This window comes from Falco punctatus (assembly GCF_963210335.1).
Source record: "Falco punctatus genome assembly, chromosome: 5".
NCBI classification, from domain to species: Eukaryota; Metazoa; Chordata; class Aves; order Falconiformes; family Falconidae; genus Falco; species Falco punctatus.
The window spans coordinates 66346505-66368188 of record NC_137584.1 but is presented as its reverse complement, the minus strand read 5'-3'; the positions used below and the strand labels follow the sequence as shown (position 1 = coordinate 66368188).

The 21684-nt window shown below is 39.2% G+C and overlaps 1 protein-coding gene across 3 annotated transcripts in view; it reads left to right on the top strand.

Moving 5' to 3' along the window:
- ARMC2 (armadillo repeat containing 2) overlaps positions 1 to 21684 on the top strand; it is a 100634-nt gene that overhangs the window by 33569 nt on the left and 45381 nt on the right. For 2 of the 3 annotated variants that reach the window (XM_080389023.1, XM_080389021.1), the window contains exons 2-6: positions 3381 to 3602; positions 4879 to 4951; positions 7205 to 7370; positions 8628 to 8835; positions 13771 to 13821. In XM_080389023.1, the coding sequence (XP_080245149.1) occupies positions 3385 to 3602; positions 4879 to 4951; positions 7205 to 7370; positions 8628 to 8835; positions 13771 to 13821 (716 nt within the window). In that variant the 5' untranslated portion in view covers positions 3381 to 3384. Of the gene's footprint in view, positions 1 to 180; positions 192 to 3361; positions 3603 to 4878; positions 4952 to 7204; positions 7371 to 8627; positions 8836 to 13770; positions 13822 to 21684 lie in introns of those variants that run through there. The other variant, XM_080389022.1, reaches the window with a different exon arrangement.

The following is a 21684-nucleotide window of genomic DNA, read 5'->3' as shown; positions in this document are numbered from 1 at the left end:
TTTTTGGTAGTGATCTCTTGGCTTCAAAATTCCACCAATCTGAAAGCGTATCAGTTGTGGTCGATACATTGCTGATGTTGAAAATGACATCTTACAATACCCGTTATTAGTTCACTCTTACTAAACCTGTATTTGGGTGCTAACTGTTGTGGAAATTTGCTCGGGCAGACGGAACGTGGATCCAGATATAGGTGAGCAAATGTTCATGGCTTGAGTACAGGGTTTCTCCTCACTCGGTGATTGCAAGCATACCACTCTGCGTGCTAGCTGTTAAATGACACTGGGTTTGAGGTGGGAGGTAGGATGGCAGAGCCAGTGTGGTGCCACATCTGATGTAGTCAGCCGTGATTCTCTAATGTGTTGATTGACCCAGAGTAAGTGCTGTGAGGGTGCAGCTATCTCACTTCTGGAGATAGCTAGGACTAATCCGAGGTTCTCTGATCCTGTACTGCTATCTATTACTTTCAAATCTTCCTGTACAGCAAAGACCCGAGCTCCAGAGGAAACAACTGGGGAAAAAAGACAAAAGCCCCAGTACGGCTCTTCAGACACTGGTGCAATACTCTTCTAGCTTCCAGGAGAGAGTCAGAGAGGAGCTTTTAATCTGTGCAGGTTAAAGGCTACCTGAGAAATGGTGATAGCAGTGGGGGACAAGACCTGTGTGCAATGTTTATGCTGTCCCCACTGACACTGTGACGTTCCTTTTATCTGTCCCCTGCTGGCCTTGGGAATCAAAATGGGAATACTACTGGATTTTTCAGGAAGAAGCACTAAGAATTATTTCTTACTTGCAACTAAGATACTTTATTTTAAAAAGGATGTAGAGTAGAGTTTGTGGGGAAAAATAGAAATTCTTACAAATAAATGCAAAACCAGGCAGAACTAACAGTCTTGTATAAATATTATATATTTTTTAGGTCAAGTCAAGGGTAAGACCAGATTGTACACTGGGCAGCCAGTCGCTTCCCTTCCACTCTTGTGCTGCTCTTTCATCCTATACTTCCACTTCTGGCTTGTTGCGCCTTACTTTGAATTAGTCTTTGGCACTGTGATTGAATCATTCGGGTACCTTATGCTTATCAAAGTCAAGAAAGCTTCTGGTGACTGGAGGGTTTTTTCCTTATGCACAGGTTGAGGTAGTAATTTTCTGGGGATAGAGCTGGTGTCATATAGCTGAAAGTGCTTCCTCAAATCCTCTGGGGTGTGCGACACTGGAGAGCAGATGAAGCTTGTTTCTTCAGTGTTGCTGCAGCAAAGCAGTTGCTTGGTGATTCAGTCTTGGGCGTTATAGAAAACAAAGAGTACAAATCATCTTTATCCGTCTTTTGAGAGACAGTGGTTGTGCTGTGATGCCACAGCAGCCAGACTCATTCAGGTGAAGAATTACTCATGGTTCCTAAAGGTTTGAGAGGAAAAGTAAGCTTTCTTATCCTATCATGTGTGTGTGTGTGTGTATATACGTATATGTATACACACACACGCATCTCATATTTTATGACACTGCCTACTTGTTTCTCTGCATTCTATTACATTTTCTGGCAAACGGTTATGGATTAACAGTTAATAATGCATTGGTATTGTATCGCTACTACTTCTGAATGTGTGCAATGCTACCTTAGGCCAAAATGAGGAGGCGTTGGTGCTCTCCCCGGCCCGGTGCTGTCTGACGTCGCGCTCGCTGCCGCCCCCCGGTGAGAGCTCGGAGCGGGCTCCGCTTCGGCGCTCGGCAGCGGCTGCTGCGGTCCCCAGCGTGGGGCTCAGCCAAGCGTTCAAACCAAGCTAGGTTCTCTTTGCAACGTTAGTGGTTAAAACTTTGTTTTTAATGGATTGGAAAGGTGACTAACGGCGGCCAAATAGTAGGACCTATCTAATGAAGCCTGTAGTACAACAGTTCCGTTGTCAGTTGCATAGGTAAGAGGTGAAAGCTTCAAAAGAACGTTGATATTGTAATAGCAGTTTGGTCTCAACTGTGGCAAATAAATGCACTTCTAGGATAGAACATCTGCAGTTGACAGCCGAATTAACAAAACTTTAAGCTGAGTGTATCAGAGATGGGCTGTTCCACAGAAACACATTGTACCTCTCAGGTTGCTTCTTAGTTTAACTCTGTAGAACATATACGTAAATCTCATAAAATACACATTTCAATATCAGATCACAGAGATTTTAAGACCTAAAGAAAACAGTGTCCTTTAAAGATTAAATGTAAGATATTAAATTACATGAGAAGACTTATTTTAAAATTTAGCAAGGTGGGTGGAAATATATAGACCAGAAAAGAAGTGTGAATTAAGTCAAATTTCTGATTTGTAGAATCATGTTGATTATGTTTCAGTATTTATTCACAGCTGTTGTTTCCATGTATGCTGGATAACTACTGTACCGGACATATGGCCCATGCAGAAGACCTTCCACTTAAAGGTCAAAGTCTTGATTCCCAGTGGCTAGGAGAATAGGGAATGATAATATACCTTCTCTATTCAGTGAGGAGTGGCTGTGTAATTGCTCCAAACAGACTGTGCAGTGGTATTTCTCACTTAACTCTTTTGAATCATATTGTAACAGAGGGATAAGTAGGGAGCATAGACAGCCAAATTCAGTCACAGTGAAGAAAAATAATCTGTTAATGGTAATTGGAAAGATTAAAAATACTGACAGGCTCCGGCTCCTGATCTGTTCCTGTGTTTTATAATTATGCTTCTTTTAGTGACAGAGGTTGGTGCATTGTTCCTTGGCATCCAATTTTATCTGGTGTAGTTCAGCTGGGGGAGGTGGGTTGTGTATTAATTAAAGAAACTGTGCAAGAATGTATAGGCTTTCAAAATAAAACCAGAAGAAGCAGTTGGAAGTGTAAAAATCCAGAATAAGAATTCTTATTGCTTGGTTTTTCTTGTCTCTGCTTATCAAGTTCTGATAACTGTGCCTCAGGTACTGATAATAGTAATACCTCTGACTAATTAAGAAGCTGCCCTTGGTAAGGTAAATCACTCGGATATTTCACAAGTTCATTGGAAAGAAAGTATCTCTTTACAGCATATTACTGAATTCCTGTAATCAAGTGTTAAGAAACAGAGTTGCTGTAGTATTGGTGCCAGAAAGCACTGTGGTACTGAGTGTGGTGTATTTTAGCTCCCTCTACAAAATTAAAGGCCCTCCATGTCACATGCTTTCTGGCCATCAGTATTTTCCTACAGAACTGAGAAATAGTGAGGGAAATGCAGTATCAGCTACTTGAGCACTGTCTAGGATTTTGTTACAATATTTTTTTTAACTACATTGCAGCAGCATAACCATTGATGAATTAACAGTTTGTAATTTAAAACTAGCATTATATTCTGTGCCTTCCTTATATATTTTACAGTGTTCTTCCTACTTTGCAGAGGAATGCAAGCTTCAAAGAATAAAAATACAGAAAAGGCGGAACCATTCTACAGGCTTTCAGTGCCAAAGCAGAAGACCAGTTCTGAGATTATAAATGAAGCCAGAAATGTTCTACGTACACTAAGTACTCGGAGACCATTTACACCTACAGAAGATCAAAGGAAACTTTTTGGATATGGATCCTCACGAGCTCCTCAGAATAGACCTCCTTCAGTTTTTAGGTACTGTGGCTTTAAGATTTTCAAATATCCTTTAGCAGCAAGAGATTTGATTCTGTAATTATGTTTCCAGTGACTTTTTTCCCTGTGTTAATCTATTCCTAATCACATCCTTCGCGTTCTTCTAATGATCCTTACTGTTGGTGTTAATCTAAACATCCAGGAAGTTCCTGTGGATTAGAGTTACCAGAGGCAGTCATTACACTGGTTTTGTATGTGGAGAATAGTATAGGCAAATGGTCTGTAATTCACCTTTTTCTTAAGACAATGTATGCTTTTATGTGAGATAGTCTTCAGCTTTTCCCTAGAAACTGTGAAAGCTTGCTTGTTTCCACATAAACTGTTTGCTAGATCTTTTTTCAGAGCTTTCTCAGATCTTTTTAAATACGAAATTGTAGATCTTGAAGTTTGAAATGCTCATTTTTAAACAAAATTTATACTGCTTCAAAATTATTTTTATGTGGAGCTTTGTTACATACTATAATTCACAGAACTCAATAGATCAGTCTTCTGTGACGAGAAAAAAAATGTGTATTGGGCTTTTTTCATCCATTTTCCAAGTCAGTCTTTTAGCTCTCCTTATATGTCAATTCTGTAATGATTGTAGGGAGAAGATATGAACTGTATTTGTAATGTCAGGTGCCAGGCATGCCAGCAGGGATGCTCAAACGTGTTTGAATGGCCATAAAGTAAGTCAGTGTCTATGCTGTTCTCATGGCAGCATGACTTCAGGCTCTCAATGTATCCCATATTCCTTATTGCGTAGTGTTGTGCCCTTACAGAAGGCAAGAGCCTGAGTAGGACTTGGCTGTTGGTGACCAGGTAATGAGGTCTCTCTGGCAGACATCTGTGCTTGTTCTGTCTGTGCTGCTTCAGTGTATGGGAAGGAGCATGCTCATGCCCGCACAAATGCGGGTTTTCTGCCATGCAGCGTTCTGCAGCTTGTGTCAGATAGCTTGGGCACTAACCACTGTTGGGTTTGTGCGTGAATTTGGGCTAATATTAGAGAATTATTGCAGATGTGTGTGAAATAGCCTGCACACCTACCATAATACAGTTTATCGTGTAATTCTTCTCCCTTAATGCTGCTGGATTAGCAGATATCAAAGTTAAATAGCATTTGTGGAAGAAGAGTATAGTATAGAAGTGCTCTATCACTTTTCCTTTCTTCCCCCTTTTCCCTATATTCATTGACAAAGGGAAGAAGCATGCTATTAAAAAACTGTCAGAAAATACTGGGTCTTCTTTATTCATATTATATTTGATTTATTTATGCTAGCCTTCATGCATCCAGTTTTGATTTGGCTGAACCAAGATCAGTGTCTGGAGTTCGTCTTAGCCCGCTGGATCATGTGAGTACTCTGGAAATAACTCACGCAATACTGACATATGTGTATCGGTAGCGTTAGGGAAAAAGAATGGTTTGACTACATTGGGGAGAAATGGAAGCCTGTTGTAATGCTAGTCTGAGACTTATAAAGTCAGTTTTGTCATTTTTTTTTCTCCCCCAAAGAAACCTGAAAATAATTTTAAGTATTTAAATATTGCTGTACTGAGTTGTAATTCTAAGTGACATTAACAAGAATCAGAAGATGGATACTTGAGTCAGCTTTCTTGTGTAAAATTACTAAAATATAAAAAGTTCATGAGCATCAACATGAGCCAGCAAGGTGCCTTTGCCACTAAGAAGGCAGCTAATGATATCCTGGGCTGCATTAGGAAGAGTGTTGCCAACAGGTTGAGGGAAGTGATCCTTCCCCTCTACTCAGCACTGGTAAGGCTACACCTGGAATACTGTGTCCAGTTCTGGGCTCCCCAGTTCGAGAGACAGGGAGCTACTGGAGAGAGTCCAGTGAAGGGACTGGAGCAAGGCTGAGAGAGCTGGGAACGTTCAGCCTGAAGAAGAGAAGGCCCATGGGGGGGATCTCATCACTGTATATAAGTACCAGAAGAGAGTGTGCAAAGAGGGTGGGGCCAGGCTCTTTTCAGTGACAGGACCAGAGGCAGTGGGCACAAACTGAAGAGATGGTTCCCTCTGAACTTTAGGAAACACCTTTTCCTGTTGTGAGGGTAACAAAGCCTTGGCACAGGCCACCCAAAGATCTTCAATAGCTTCCTGAACATCATCCTGGGCAACTGGCTCTATGTGGCCCTGCATGAGCAGGGGGGTTGGGCAAGATGACCTCCAGATGTCCCTTCCAACCTCTACCATTCTGTGGTTGTGTGATCAATAACTTGAAAGTAACTAGGTTGATTGTGATTTCTGTTTGACTTATATGTCTACAGTATGTAGTGATTGTAGTTTATTTAAAACCAAATAAAGGTACTTGTAAGAACCCCTTTTTGCCCCTCTGTGAAAGTTTTGAATTGTTTTTGATTTATAAGTATATCTACCCTTTTAGGTATTTTTTATATTTAATCTTCACATATAAGATTGTCATGATCGTTTGTTTAGTACCTGAGAAAACAGAGCATGTTAAAGCAGTTAAGTATGCTTGCTGTATATATTCTTTCTTCAAGACAGTAATCTAAATGTAGCATTCTTCAAAAAATTAGGGGAAAAAAATTCCAAGAAATGTTATTCTTCACTAATTTTGATAAGGTAATGATATGAATCAAATTTTAAAAATTCTGACCGTATTTATATTTAGATTAAATGTATCTCAAGTTGGATTTAAATACTGGTGTTAATTTTTAATTTATTGTGTGTGTGAGAGTGGAAAAAAACTAGAGAAAACTACTGTTAAGACCAATGCAAAACCAGCCTTTTCTGCTTTACCAATGGAGATAAGTTAGTACACTGTAAATGAAGAGCTTGTATTAGTCACGGTGGTTGTGGGGGAGTAGATCTCACCTCTTGGCTATCTTCAAATAACACGAGGTAGAGCTCTGAAGGATCAAACTGGAGAATTTCTAAAGGATTCTTTATTTTAGGGAAAGAACCTTGATCTTAGAGGGAAATGCATTTATGTAGGGCACAACAAGTGTTTTGTACCAGAAGTTCAGGAGGTTGGTCACATCTTCTAAGGTGAAAGGCAATGACATATATAAAACTAGAACTTACACATTTCTGGATCTGCATGATTTGTCTCAGTGTGATAAGGAATGGTACATATGATATGAACACATTTGAAGTGTTTTGGAAATACTACTTTAGTGCTCAGAAAACCAAATCCTAAAGAATAGATGTGCCTCTAGAATTGTTAGCACCAGTCTTTGGCATAACATTTTTTTTCTAAAATAAGCATACTGCAGATGATGCTAAATGAGTATTTACGAGGGAAATAAATAATTCTTAGTTTAAGTTGCTCTGCTCAGGCTAGTTATTGTTTGTTTTCTGCATCCCTGATTGTTTGCTTTTAAATAGATTTCTATGGTGATAATGGTACAGGTATCTGGCTTGTTCAGTGGAATGGTATCATTAGATTCTGGATATGAAAATGAAAATTTCTTAAAGACCAAATCTATGAAACTTTTATCTGTTCTATTGTGAACTGAACCCTTCTTATAAATAATTTGGGTTGTTTTTTTTTTTTTTTTCTTGCTTATATGAAAATGAATTTACCTGTGCTTTTATTAAAATACCTTTTTTATCTTTGTCACAGAAACCAATACCAGTCACTTTTGCAAAAGATGAAGAATGTTTCATTTCTTTTCCAAAACCTCCTGCCGATGCTGCAGGGGTTAGAAAAGTCAGCAGTGTTCGGGCACGCTTATTTAGAACTTCTCAGGAAAATTCCCTTTCTGCTAAAATGGTTCCTCCTGATCAGAGTAAGAATGTTTTGATATGTATTATTTCCTAGAAAAATAAACTGCATGATGGGTTTTAATATCATTAATTACATGAATTACTATATTACATTAAAGGACCTGCATGTCCTTTCAGGGGACATTTTAAAAACATTTAAATGGCTTTAAGACAGTTTTCAAAATGTAGTTTCCAAAAATCATACTGACTTTCACTTCTGAAAGTGAGTTGAAAGCTATGCAGGTGCCTTTTTTTCCTGCAAGTTTCTAAGTAATGGAATTTTTACTGGAAGTTTTTGTCAGTGGGTAAAATTAATATTGAATGCTGAAATGTTTAAAGAGATAATGAGATAATATCATCTAAGGAGATTCCTTGATGGATTATTGAGTGTAAAAGGAGGAGCAAAGAAGAATGATATGTCTTGAACAGATTTCCAACTACTTTGTATTTGTTGTTGAGTTACATTAGTGGAGACTTAATAAAAGTTGCTAAACGTGGGATTTAAAAGTGATTTTCTTGCACATGGGAAATGACATCTTGGTTTCCTGCACATTGGCTCATAATAAAATGTGCTGGAACTCTGTCTTTAATGAAAGCTTACTTGTAGTAGTGACAATTCTTACATTGCCTGGGATTGTCACTTTATATGATAAACTGAATAGCTCACTTTTAATCTTATTGCAAAATAAGTCTTATGCAAAAAGTACTAAACTTTACTTAATTATTATGTATATGTTCTATAAATATATATTTATATCATGTACCTCGATATGTAGTTTAATCTATTAGCCTTAATAAGTTGATGTTACTAATTGGACAAGTTGAGAACCTAATGTAGTTATAGCCTGAGTTTGCCTCTTCTTCCCTTTGAGGATATTGTAAATGTTTATGTAAATTTTTGTGCAGGTCCTTATCATGTGTACATACCAAGGTACAAGTTTAACAGCTACCTTTTGCTTGTGTTTCTTCATAATACTCAGATCCTGAAATACAATAATTTCTTTCACAATGTATAATCCACCTATCTTTAAAAGGGAAATGAAAATAAAATAGATGAAAGATTAAAATGTTGAAATGCAAAACTGAAAGACTTTAAGAAATTATGTTCATAAGAAGACTTTGACTACTTTGCTCTGAACAGTCTCAAGCTTTCTCACCTTTTAAATAGATACAAGCAAATTCTGGTAATGTAACATGACAAACAGTAATTTCTTTTGAGCTCTGTCACGTGTATTGTGTAAGAACACTTCTACAAAGTGTGTTCTCTTTGGCTATTTCAGGTGAAGAGAAGCTAGATTCTGAAGAACCAGCTATGATGAATAATCTTTGCAGAACTAATAGTAACTGCGTAGCAGAGCAAAGGTCATACACACCATTTAATGATGAAAGTAGACTATTAATTTGTAATGAGCATATCAGCAGATTGGAGAGGGAAGACTTCCTAAAAGGGACAGCAGGAAAACACTTACTCCATCTGAGAAGAGAAAGGTCAGTATTGCTTGGGTATGGTAATGTGTGCTTTCTGCACAACCCTCTTCCTAGATAGTAAATTGTGCAAGTATCAAAATGTTTGAAATTAATGGAATTTGAAGGTAGCACTATTTATGCATTAAAGCAAAATTTTGTTTAGATCATTAGGAAAAAAAAAAAACTGTTCTTAGGAAGTTTCTACACTTAGAAGACTAATTTGTCCAAAAATTGTTAGTAGGAAGTTGTTTGATATGAAATAACTTTAATTTTGTTTGATTGTTAACATTTCAAAACTAAGCCTTCTAATGATTGAGTATAGAATACTCAAGTTTGAATTCAGTGTCCTTGCTTTTACGGTTCAAGCCTGTTTTAAGGTGCTGTACATTCTTCCTTTAGCTCCACAGATGAGTAGAGCCATGTTTTCAGTTCTGGTATTGGGGAAATATGTGGTAATGCACAAAACCCAGGCTTAAACTCATTGGCAATAAAGGCAGAATATTTCTGTGGCTTTGCATTTTTTTTCAGTTCATTTTTTTTTTCATGACCTAACAGGTGAAAGAGAGTAATGAGACTTATGTGCGTGCAGTCTGCTTTTACTGAACCTAGGTTATTACCTCCATTCTGTAACTCACAATTAAGTCCTTCTTTTTTCCTTTCCCCCCCCCCCCCGCCCCTCCTTTTGATTCAGATCTGAATTCTTGCACAGCGAGGAATAGTCTGTGGCACTATGCTCAGTAGGTGTATTGGTTGCTGCATTAGTAGATGGATGAACAACCGTTTTGTGCTAGTAACGTTCACAGATCTGACAGTCTCTACAATAAAGAATGAATAAGAGTTTATTTCCAAAACATGTCCTATAAACACTTGGTCACTATTAAATATGTTTGCCAGTAGGTATATTCTTTCTACCATGTTTTTATGCTTAGGAAAAAAAATATTTCCCTGGATATTCTTAAGCACTTTCGATGTTAAGGAGTATATTCTTAATTTTATAAAATGAAACGTGTTTCATTTACTAACTTGATGATATTGCTGAATAGTTTAGAGAATGTTGTCCATTGAGGCTGTTACAGCAAATGATATGTAGCAGTGCTATTGTAGCACTCTGAAGTTAAACTGAAAGCAGGATTTTTTTTTTTTAAAAAAAGACATTCTGAAAGACTTGAGACTTGTAGGAGCAAAGAAGCAGCTTCATAAATATGGAAGGAGGGAAAACAAGAAAATAAGTCCAATGCCAGTGATGAAAAATTTGGGTGAAGGAAAGTGCCAAGGGGAATGTTTCAGTGCAAAATCATTTTCTCCCATTAAAATCAGTGACCCAAAAGACTTTTTAGGTAAAGGCTGTATGGATTATCATACTACATCGGTTACTGTAATTTGACTTTTATTTAGTAAAGGTGTGGCGTGAAGTACTTCGTTGTTGCAGTTGAAATGGGTAGTTGGTTAATGGTATCCAAGTGTTTCTAATAAGAAAAGGTTAGTTGATACTTCTGCTAAATGGAAAGCGTGACCTTCCTTCTGAGTCTTAAGTTTTAAACTTGCAGGTATAATTGAACAGTTAACTCAGTATACATCCTTGCTATCTTTTAAAATTATATGCTTCTCCATTATAAGCTTGAGAGGTCTGCAAGTTTTTGATTTGGGGATTTTTGTTACTGGAGCTTTTTGTGATCACCCATTCATGTGGCATTGTGTACTGTAACAATTGAGTTTTCTGCTAGCCTGAACCACAGAATGTCATGATTTACTTTGATTACCTTGGTAATTTTTGAGATTTGATATATTCTTAGGAACAGGCAAAGAAAAGCCTATTACTGAAAAGATTGCTTATTACAACATGAAGTCTTACAGGACTTTTTCAGTTCAGTTTCTCTGTGTGAGAGGAGTTTTAGAAAATACAAGAAGTTGAAAGGGGAAAATTATATTTTTTCAATTTTATATTTTTCAAATATCATTATGCATATTTGAAGAATAGGTTGTCAAGGTTCATTTTCTGTAAGCTCCTCTGGTTTAATTTCTTTATGACCTGTTACTTATTTTCTGACTCTTAATGTGATAGGTAAGATACTAATGATTCTAACCATAAAAGATGGAATATTAATGCACGTATCTTGTCATACCCATGTTTGAACTAGGGAGAGTAATACTAGAGACAGTTGAATTTCACCCATCACTGAAATTAGATCTCAAATTACTGGCCTTAAGATAATAGAAAAAATGTTTTCCAATCTTGTTCTGACTAGTTTTCTCCAAAATAGAAGAGTATAACATAACATTCTTTCCTCTTTCTGTGTTGAATGCAAGATCTGTATTTTTGAATGGGGCATCTTTTCCTTTGTGGTGGTTTGGCCTGTCTGGATATCAGGTGCCCACCAAAGCTGCTCTGTCGCTTCCTCTCAGCTGGGCAGGGGAGAGAAAATACAACAAAAGGCTCATGGGTCAAGATAAGGACAGGGAGATCACTCACCAGTTACTGCCATGGGCAAAACAGACTTGACTTGGGGAAATTAATTTATCACCAATCGAAGCAGAGTTGGATAGTGAGAAATAAAAAGTAAATCTTAAAAGACGTTCCCACCCCCACTCCTCCCTTCTTCCTGGGTTCAACTTCACTCCTGATTTTCTCTACCTCCTCCTCCTCCGAAGTGGCGCAGGGAAATAGGGAATGGGTGTTGTGGTCAGTTCACCACACATTTCTGCTGCTCCTTCCCCCTCAGGGGGAGGCTCCTCACACTCTTGCTCCATCATGGGGTCCCTCTCACAGGAGACAGTTCTCAATGAACTTCTCCAACGTGAGTCCTTCCCATGGGCTACAGTTCTTCATGAACTGCTCCATTGTGGCTCTTCCACAGGGCACAGTCCTTCAGGCACACACTGCTCCAGCGTGGGTCCCCTCCACAGGGCACAGTCCTTCAGGCACACACTGCTCCAGCGTGGGTCCACCTGCGGGGTCACAGCTCCTGCCTGCAAACCTGCTCCAGCCTGGGCTCCTCTCTCCCGATGGGTCCACAGGTCCTGCCAGGGGCCTCCTCCAGTGTGGGCTTCCCACGTGGAAGGGTCGCAGCCTTCTTCAGGTGCATCCACCTACTCTGGTATGGGGTCCGCTGTGGGCTGCCGGTGTCTATCCATGGCGTTACCCTCCATGGGCTGCAGGGGGACAGCCTGCCTCACCGTGGGCTTCACCAGGGGCTGCAGGGGAATCCCTCCTCTGGCACTTGGAGCACCTTCTCCCACTCCTTCTTCGCTGACCTTGGCGTCTACTGAGTTGTTGCACCCGCAAATACTCACTGCTCTCTCTGGCTGCAGTTGCTGTGACACAGGTTTTTTTCCCCTTTTAAATACGCTATCCCAGAGGTGCTACCACTGTTACTGATGGGCTCAGCCTCGGCCAGTGGCAGGTCCCTCTTGGAGCCAACTGGCATTGGCCCTGTCAGAGTCAAACACAGGGGAAGCTTCTAGCAGCTTCTCACAGAAGCCACCCCAGTAGCCTCTCTGCCACTACCAAAACCTTGCCACGCAAACCCAATACAGCCTTCCTCTGTGGGTTGTGCATGCTTTCTGTGTACTTGAGACAGAGCTGATTTTTTGCTGATGCTGCCTGTGCTGCTTTATACACTTGTATCAAGGATCACTGACAACATTTAGGTGCACATATGGCTTAGAGTACCAAACATACCTGTGATGCTGCAATATGCACAAAAATAGTACAAAATCCTTTCACTTCACTAAAGGACAAAGATTCCTCATCTATATCAGCCCAAGCAGTTCATGTCATCCTATGACTGAATGGCTCTAGGTAATCTCAACTTCTCTTATACGTTCTAACTCGTTGCTAAGACTTGTGCCAATAAACACCCTGGTTCAGTATTTGCATATGATACTACATGTCAGGCAGACTTTAATCTATATTCTTTTCTGAGTTCAGAGATGTCGTTTTTCATCTGACAAGGCAGTTAGAAGATATTGCAGACTTATTGTTCAATGTAGTTTGTTGAGTTTGGCCTTGATAGGAGTTGTATATAAAAAGTTCCAATACTATAGAGGGGTCATTGCAGTAACAGAGTTTTGGCATACTTTCTCAATGGAATGTGTTTACAGGTTATAGATGATTGCTGTGAATTAGATTGCATCTGCTTCTATGTCATAAATACCTGAGGCATCTTGTACGAAGTTAAAGGATAGTTTCTATTTAAAGCACATTGTATTCAGGAATAATAGGATGAAGGCTTAAAGAAATGTGAAAACTTTTATTACCTGGAATCCTGTCATTCTCCATATGAAGCAGTTGTGTCAGCCTTGATTCTCTATCCCAGTGACTTAAAATCCTTGGAAGAATTAAGCAAGAGGATTATAGAAATAGTACACTTCATACAGGAGAAGGTGCATGAGTCTTCTTACTCCCTCTTCCCCACAGTTCCTATATATGTTCCAAAATATAATTTCTAATAAAGCTGTGTTTTTTCTGTTAATGATGAAACTGTAAAGCATGCCAAAATAGCATGGCAGGTTCCTGCCATTAATGCTATTACATTTATTTCAAAGAGAACAGAGGGAATTTTTTTTATTCCGAGAATTGCTCACTTTCCATCTCAGGTTCTTGTGTCGTCCCAAGGACTGATGAAAAGAATGAACAGTGCTAATGAAATAACTACTGCTTTATAAAGATACTGGAGGGGAAAAAAGAGAAAAGACCTTTTTGAGGGGAAGTGATTTGTCATTTTGTTTGCAATTCTGTTTTTCAAATAACCATCTAGTTATAATAGAATAGGTATATTAATTGATGGAGATTGAATTTATTGACACGCCTCAGTAAAGCAAGGAGCAATTTCTAACAATCATAAGGAAGCTAAGTTTTGATTACATCTTCATTCAGCCATTGTGCCTTGCCATCTATTGTGATTGCTATAGAAATGAAACTTCTAAAATGTTTTCTGCATTCATATATTTCAACAGAAGTGTCAACAGCGATAGCAGATTTGCTGATGAAAAGCAACAGTTTCCCTGGTGAGAAAAGATTTTTTTTAATTTTTTTTCTCCTCCTCCTCCAATTTCTCAATATTCTGAAAGCTTAAATGTCATTCCAAGACTCCTTAGAAAGATAGGTGCCTTCAGTGAGGAAAAGCTTGGTGGCAAACAGTTGATTCCCATGTGGCCTGCAGTATGTTTTTTTTTTTTAAATAAGCGATTTCTGTAAATAGCTACAAAAGTATTAGAAGGTGCTATAAAGAAGAGATACTATGCACTGTTTTCTGTTGCTGTCCTTATTAAATGCCTGTTTGACAGAATTCTTGAGAGGTATTCATCAACTGCTTCCATAAGATTAGTTTCTCTTTCTTGTGCTGTTTAGAGTTTTGGAATGCTTCAATAGAAAAATGATAAAAGCAGGGGACAAGTGAATACTGGAAATCACTTCTGCTTGATTGCTTAAACTAGCTTCACATCTGTGCCCAAAATATTTTTTCCTTTTCTCATCATAGAAGAGGATTCCTACAGAGGAGATAATTTCTTTTCTGAAGGGAACATCCATTGTGTTTTGCTCTGGATGAATATTTGAAATGAATGACATGATGTGGATATTACTTTGTTGTATGGTTTAGCTGATACTGCTGTAGATTCTCCAGACTTCTTTCAGGATTTCTGTTCTCTTGTTTGTGTATTTTTGCAACTTCTAGAGTTCTCATAAAGCCACAGAAACAGGAAATTAATCTACTAGCTAATCTTTATCTGTTTCTGCCTCAGTTCCACTAGCTATTGAGACCACTAATTTAAGAAACAAACAATCAAGTGGTGGGAAAGCTTTCACAGGTAGACCTTTCTACAGTGTTATGCAAAGACAGTAACAACACCTGTCCTTCCCAGATGGTGCCTGTTTTTTTATAGAGTTAGGGTTACCAAGAGAAGATTGGGCATGAAGAATTCTTTTTTTCCAGAACTTTTCGTAAACTATAGATATATCTCTAGTATCTATATACTTTATATAGACTATAGGTAATGTATCTCTTGTTTCTTTACTTGTGAAAGAGAGGGTGGAGTTTAGGCTCATTTTTACTGCCTACTCCAAAGGGAGTCTTTCTACTCTAGTCATTAGTTTCAGGATAAGGTCATTGGTCTCCAAATCTGGGAGATCAAGGTCGTGAGAGTCCTTATTACCAATTGAATGGGAATTCTATGATGGGGAAACTGTACCATGCAAGGGGTAAAGAAGGAATGCCAATTCAGTCTAGGTAGGACTATAGTGCCAGTGGATTTAGATTGAACTTTTGTTTGGAATGGGAATCCTCATTCGAAATTCCAGTTAGGAAGATGAAGCTGTGGTTTTCAGACCCAAATATATTTAGGTTAGCATTTTCAGTGCTTTTTATGGTTAGAATTAGGCTGTTGGTTGTCTGCTTGCTTAAAGATACACTGGCACAAATGGATAATGTTTATATTTTCTGTATTAGGCAGAAGATGCAAAGACTGTGAAGAATAAAAAGGACACAGATACAGTTATTTCATCAACCTCTATTATTCTTGTAAGCCATACTATTTAACATGTGTCTTCATCAACAGCCTGTATAAATAGAATACTATATTCTTTTTATTGCTGGAGCTGTTGTAAGTAATGGACTATGGCCATGATTGCATTTATAGAGGAATTGTTATTTGCTCATCTTTAGGAAGACTCAAGAGTGTACTTGACCTATTTGTCAACATACTTTGCAAATTATGTTGCCTTTCTATTATTTATACTTGATCTTATCAGTGGTATCCGTTATAGTCTCAGTTGTAGTTTTCAATCCCTTTGTTTTTGTCTTTTCTTGTGGTGTTACTTATTATATAATCCTCTACAGCTCCTGAAATAATTTTAGGATATCTGTATTATCAGTTTTTCAACTATTTGCAGGCTTTTGAAAAGCTTCATAGCTGAGAAACAGGACTGACTAGTAGTTGTGTAATTGGTTTAATATTCTATATTTCTTTTAGTTGTCCACAAGTAATTTACTATGTTATGTTTTCTAAGAAGAAAATTGTCTTTAAAAATTGAGCTCTTACACTAATTCTTTTTTCTTTAAGGCACATGTATTATTTATTTCCACATTGTGTTTGTATCTACTTTGTCTATGAGAGGACATCATAGAAAGGAAAGTTCAGTGGTAGTTAAGCAAAATAGGGACATATTCTCTTAAGTGTCTCAGTGAAAGTCCATTCTTTGTCTAAAAGAATAGAGTGCCTTTCAAGTGCTAAGTTACAGATCAGAAAGAAATTGCTTGGTTTGAAACAAGACAAAACCCACAAAAACATATTCCGTACTATTCAACCAATGAAAGACAATACAGAAAACTAATTCTGATGTCCTTTTGGCAACATAAAAGTTCTGGGTAGTATAATTAAATAGGAATAAATGGGTTAATGAAAAATGCAAATGTTAATTGGCATATGGAAAAATTAATTTCAATAAGAATGAATGATAACACTAAATACATATTTTCCTCATTTTGCCAAAAGCTAAACCAATTCCTGTTAGTCGCTTTGGCAAAAATACTAGGATGTTGTTTACACTTACTTTCAAAGTCTGCAGAGCAGTATCTTGTTATTAAACTCAGTAAGTATGGTTTAGAGTTAGAACTGTCTTGTTTCCTGATCGCTGAACATGGTGGAAAAATGGTAGCAGAGGGCTTATGTTCTAAAGCAGTGGTTCCTAAGCATTGTGTAACTGAACATTGCCTGGGGAAATCAGTCACACTCTCTGTCACTTGCTCCAGCTCCGCATCTGACTCCCCTTCTACTTTGCCTTGGGGTTCTTGCACCACCTTGTCCCTAGCTGCTGACTCAGGGTTTGCTGCATCATCCTTCTTGTCCTGATTCCCAGGATCACCGTTAGTTCCTTTTGACTTTCTTTAGAGTTGCCATCCTCTTTGAGATGAAGCTGCTGAGTCTGGCTGTGCCCTGATAAACTTAGAGCCTTAAGGTATCTTTGCATGGTGCTCCCCAGTGCTCCTGCCAAAAGACCTGGTGGGTAGTTCTGACTAATATAGAAAAACCGTAACTGGCATTCAGTATATAAGCAACCCATTGGTTGATATGTCAGAGGGTTGTGCAGCTGTCCAGAAGCACCTTGACAGGCTGAAGAAATGGATTGACAGGAACCTCATGCAGTTTAACAACAGCAAGTGTGAAGTCCTGCACCCAGAGAGGAACAGCCCCAGGCAGCAGTATATACAACAGTGTATACTGGGGGCTGGCCAGCTGGGAAGGCAGCTTTGTGGAAAAAGACCTAGAGGGGTTCTGGTGGACGCTAACTTCACAGAACAGCTCAGGTTGGAAGGACCTCAGAAGATAATCTGGTCCAATCTTTTGTGGAAAAGGGAGTCTATATGAGTTTATCTGGCACTCTGTTCATTCGTATCCTGAAAACTTCCACCGCACTTGGAGTGCTGGGTCCTGTTCTGGGCTCACAGTCCAACAGAGATATGGAGCAGCTGGAGAGAGACCAGCTACTAAAGATGATAAAGGGAGTCCTTTTTGCAAGGAAGGGCTGAGGGAGCTGTGACTGTTTAGCCTGGAGAAGAGAAGGCTTGGAAGGGGTCTTATCAACATACAAATACCTGAAGGGGAGGGTGTGTTGTGACACCCTCATTGGTTGTGTGATGAGCTCTTCCTTCTCCCCCATGACAGGCACTTGAAAGAGGAAAAAATATTTACTTGTGACTGCTCCTCTAAGTGACTTATTGGCTGTGTATACTTTCACAACATATCCTTGCAGCTTGTCTGTAGTCCGTATAGAATTTGGGAATCATTGTTTGAAAGGAAAATACACAACTGCTTGAATAGCCAAATGATCCTTGTCAATAGAAGGCATGCCTTCCTGGATACTGCTAGCATTAGAAATAAACCCAGATTGCAGTGAAGATGTCACACTCAGAATGTACGTGTCAGTGACATCTCAAAGAACAGTCTTTCTAAATGGCATATGTGTTTCAGGATTATCTGCATTTGGGGGAACTGAGCTCTTAACTACTCTGAAAGAACACCTTTGTGCCCAGTAGTCCTTTTGATATTTCTGGTTTGCCTGAGCAGGCCCTCAGGATCTGCTTAGCATTGCTTTAAGTCTGTTATTCTTACCACTTAATGAAACATCTTGATTTTTGGGTGTAGATACATCATGTCTGGCTTTCCAATGCACACAACATATGTTTGTAAAATCAGATGTTCAGTGCTTGTATTTATGTATAAACAGTCTGCATCTTTTACTTATTGCAGTGCCTAGGCTGGTTTTAGAGCCTTGTGTAAAGGTAGAATTTGCTCTCCTAGATGTTTGAAGGCCTGAAAATGTGGATCCAAAATAAAATCTGTAAAAATTGAGTCACATTTTTGGGTTTCAAATTAACGAGAAGAAAGGAAGTTTGTGGGGGCTGAAGGAGGTGGAATTAAGGAAAATACATTGGGGAGAAATTGAGTGACAATTGGAGGAAAATGGAAGAAAAAAGAAGAGCAGGGGAATGCATCACGGTGAAAAACATGAAGGCAGAATCTGAAGAACTGCAGACAGGGCACCCCAACAGCAGCCTCTATGTGCTTGAGGCATCTGAGAAACTTTCTGGTCACTGTCAGAAGACACTGAGCAAGGTGGACTTTCAGTGTGACCTATTATGGCTTTTGTATATTTTTGTTGCATAAATGGCTAGTATACTTTTAACTTAAGTAGGACTGGTTTTGTTTACCTTATCAAAATAAAGACAAAAAAAATAAAAGGGCTGTAAGGACAAACAATGAAACTGTCAGGGGCTTGGATTTGCTTATGTGGAAGGAACTTAGAAGATTAGAAATATTCTACAGATACAGAAAATGCTCTGCAGATAGAGATGTGTAGAAATTGTGTGCTCATAATTACAGTTTTCTGACTCAAGAAAAGGGCAGCAAAGAAATAAAAGGGAATTGAGAGTCAGTAAACACAAATACGGTAGAAAATTATTTAAAGATAAACTTAATGCTGTCCCCCAGCCAAATACTACTTTACTTTAGGAAATGCTACTAGAAGTTAGCAATGAGGCCAGTGTTTTATTGAGAGCACATGGATGATGAGAGATCTTTCATATGGCAGTAACACAGACTAAGGCTTCTTATCAGGAAGGAACTTCTGAAGAGGTTTTTCTGTGAGTGTGTGCTTGCCAGCTTTATGTTGTCTTCTCATACACTATAAAGAGGTAGTTGAAGACAAGCTTTTAGACTAATTAGACCATGTTCTGTTTCATATTTTTATAAAATGTATGTAAACATATGTTCTGTAATATTTAGTGTTGGAATTTATGCAGGTGACGCCTTCAGAAGGCAGCGTGCTATGCGTTTTTCCAAGTATGTTCTAAGTTACCTTTTTTAGTTTAAATATTGCTGATGTTTGAGTTTTATTACTGTTTGGAATGTTTCGCGTGGAGCTGACTAAGAGAAAATGGTGTTTGTTAGTCAGTTTCATAAAGGCCTTGGACATTAAGCCTAAATACCTTCTATTTCTGTCAGTGGAAACCAGTTTGATTCTTCTGATGTCTTCATCAGACCCTCCCGACCCCAAAGAAGCTGCCTTAAGCAGTCATGTGGAATTTGCCAACAAAAGATATCTTTAAATACAAAGTTAAGGGTGATCTGCAGAATTATGTTATCTACCGGATCACAGAGTTGGTAATTCATTTTCATTTCTTTGTTTAAAAATGGACAATAAATCTATTTCCAGACACCGGGTAGTGTCTACTTTGTATGCCTTCCTCACAGTGTTTACCCAAGGCACGCTATGGACTGTCTGCATGTGAGTAGCTCTCTCCCTTTGTTAAGAGTATGTTCAGATTCTGGTTTACATGCGATAGTCCCAGTTCCTATCTTTGCTTCAAGTGAGAGAGCCCACAGATTCCGTTTACGTGGGTGCAAGAGAGGAGGCTTGTAATCTCTGACAGAGCGGAGTCACGTGAGATTTTGGCACATGCAGAAGCAGATGGTATGAGATTTATGGCCTTTTCCATATCCATTGCCCTTACCTTTTGCTCATTCCCCATTATTCCTAGTCTTCTCATTGAAAACTATCCGAGTCTTCATCCTTTTTTGCAGGCAGTTATGCTCCCTTGTTCTTCTCTCACTTCCATATTTTCTTTTGCCTCCCAAAGTTATAAGAGTATGTGGGTGTTACAAGAACCTTACTGAGAGGAGAGGGTAGTATCCAGAGGGGGATGCCTTCAAGTTTGACAATTCGGAAAAGGTGATTGCGTTCCCTTTTCTTTCTAGTTAGGCTTTGCTACCTTGCTGATCAAAGGTGCTTGTTAAAGACAATTCTGTAGAGCAGCATTAACTTCTTAGTATCAGGCCATGTGTCCTTAACTGGCAACTAAATTGTGGGTGGGGCACCAGGGCTACATCTGTACTAATGATTAATAGAAATTAAACGAAGGAATCTCTGGCTTTGTGGCCAACTGCTGTGACATGGGTTATGTTAGTACAATGAAAGTATTTTTAACCCCCTCCCTGCCAAACACAAAGTATTGGCTGGGAACGCCCCTACCTGTGCTTGTCTGTGACCTGTGCCCAGGCATTTGTCAGGGAAGGTACTACCTTTCTTGGCACGGAACTGTAGCAGGGACCATGCTAAGGGTCTAACTGTACGGAACGGCGTGGCCCAAAATTCAGGCCCATTGCCAGAGCGTTTCACAAGTAAAGAGGTAGCCAGATTCTCAGATGTTTAAGGCTCCGCAGTATGAGGAAAAAGCCATTCCTCTGTTGGGATCTTACACTCATGTTTGTGAATCAGACCTTGCTTTTGTGTGCAGCTTCTTCAGAGAGAACTAGCCCAATTCTTTGCTTCTGGGATGCAGTTCTTAGAAATGTAGTTTTCCCTGGAATACCACTGAAGGGTGAGAGTTTGCAGATTTACCATTAACAAGAGGCTTATGGCAAGAACAAGCAAGTAAACATCTAAATATACAGAGTTTCTGAATAAATGCTGCTTTCACTTAATCAGGCATGCTTTTGTCAGGGGGAAAATATTGAACATGTGTTGGGTCTGGCTGAGGTGGACTTAATTTTCCTCATAGCAGCCCTCGTAGTGCTGTGCTTTGTATTGGTTGCTAGAAAGGTGTTGATAACACACCAGTGCCTTGGCTGCTGCTGAGCAGTGCTCACATAGCATCAAGGCTGTCTCACTGACATTCCACCCCCCTCACCAGTAGGTTGGGAGTGGGCAAGATCTTGGGAGGGGATGCAGTCAGGACAGCTGACCCAAACTGTGCAAAGGAATATTTCATAACATATGATGTCTGCTCAGTAGTAAAAGCTAAGAAAAAGGAAGGGGGTGGTGTGTGTGTGTGTCTGTGTGCATGCATTAGTATGGGATTTGTCTTCCTCGCAGGAGCAACTGCTATGTGTACTGACTGCTTCCTGGGAAGTGGTTGGACATCACCTGCTACTGCAAAGCCTTTGCTTTTGCTTTATTAAACTGCCTTTGTCTTGGTCCGTGAGGTTTTTTCAGTCTTACTTTGTCCCCACCCTCCTGCTGAGGAGAGCAGTGGTAGAGCAACTTGGTGAGCACAACACACTACTGCAGTGCTGGTTCCCGTGCCTTTTGGAAGTCCTTGTAGTCTGTGTACATTCAAGAAGGCAGTGTTCCTCATAGGGGCTACTATGATCTCCCTAGTATGAGAAGGACAGAGATGATTAGTTGCCAAGTTTTTTCTCTGTAAATCATCAGAGCCTCTGTCAGTTGATTTCTTGATGAGTCCCTTATCAGATGATCAGATTTCTGCCAATTGACTTTGTTTCCAAGGCAACCACTCTCTTGACAAGCCAGTTCCCTTCAGTAGTAAGTAACTTATTTTTTAGAGTAGGTTGATTGCATTTTAACTGCGTAGT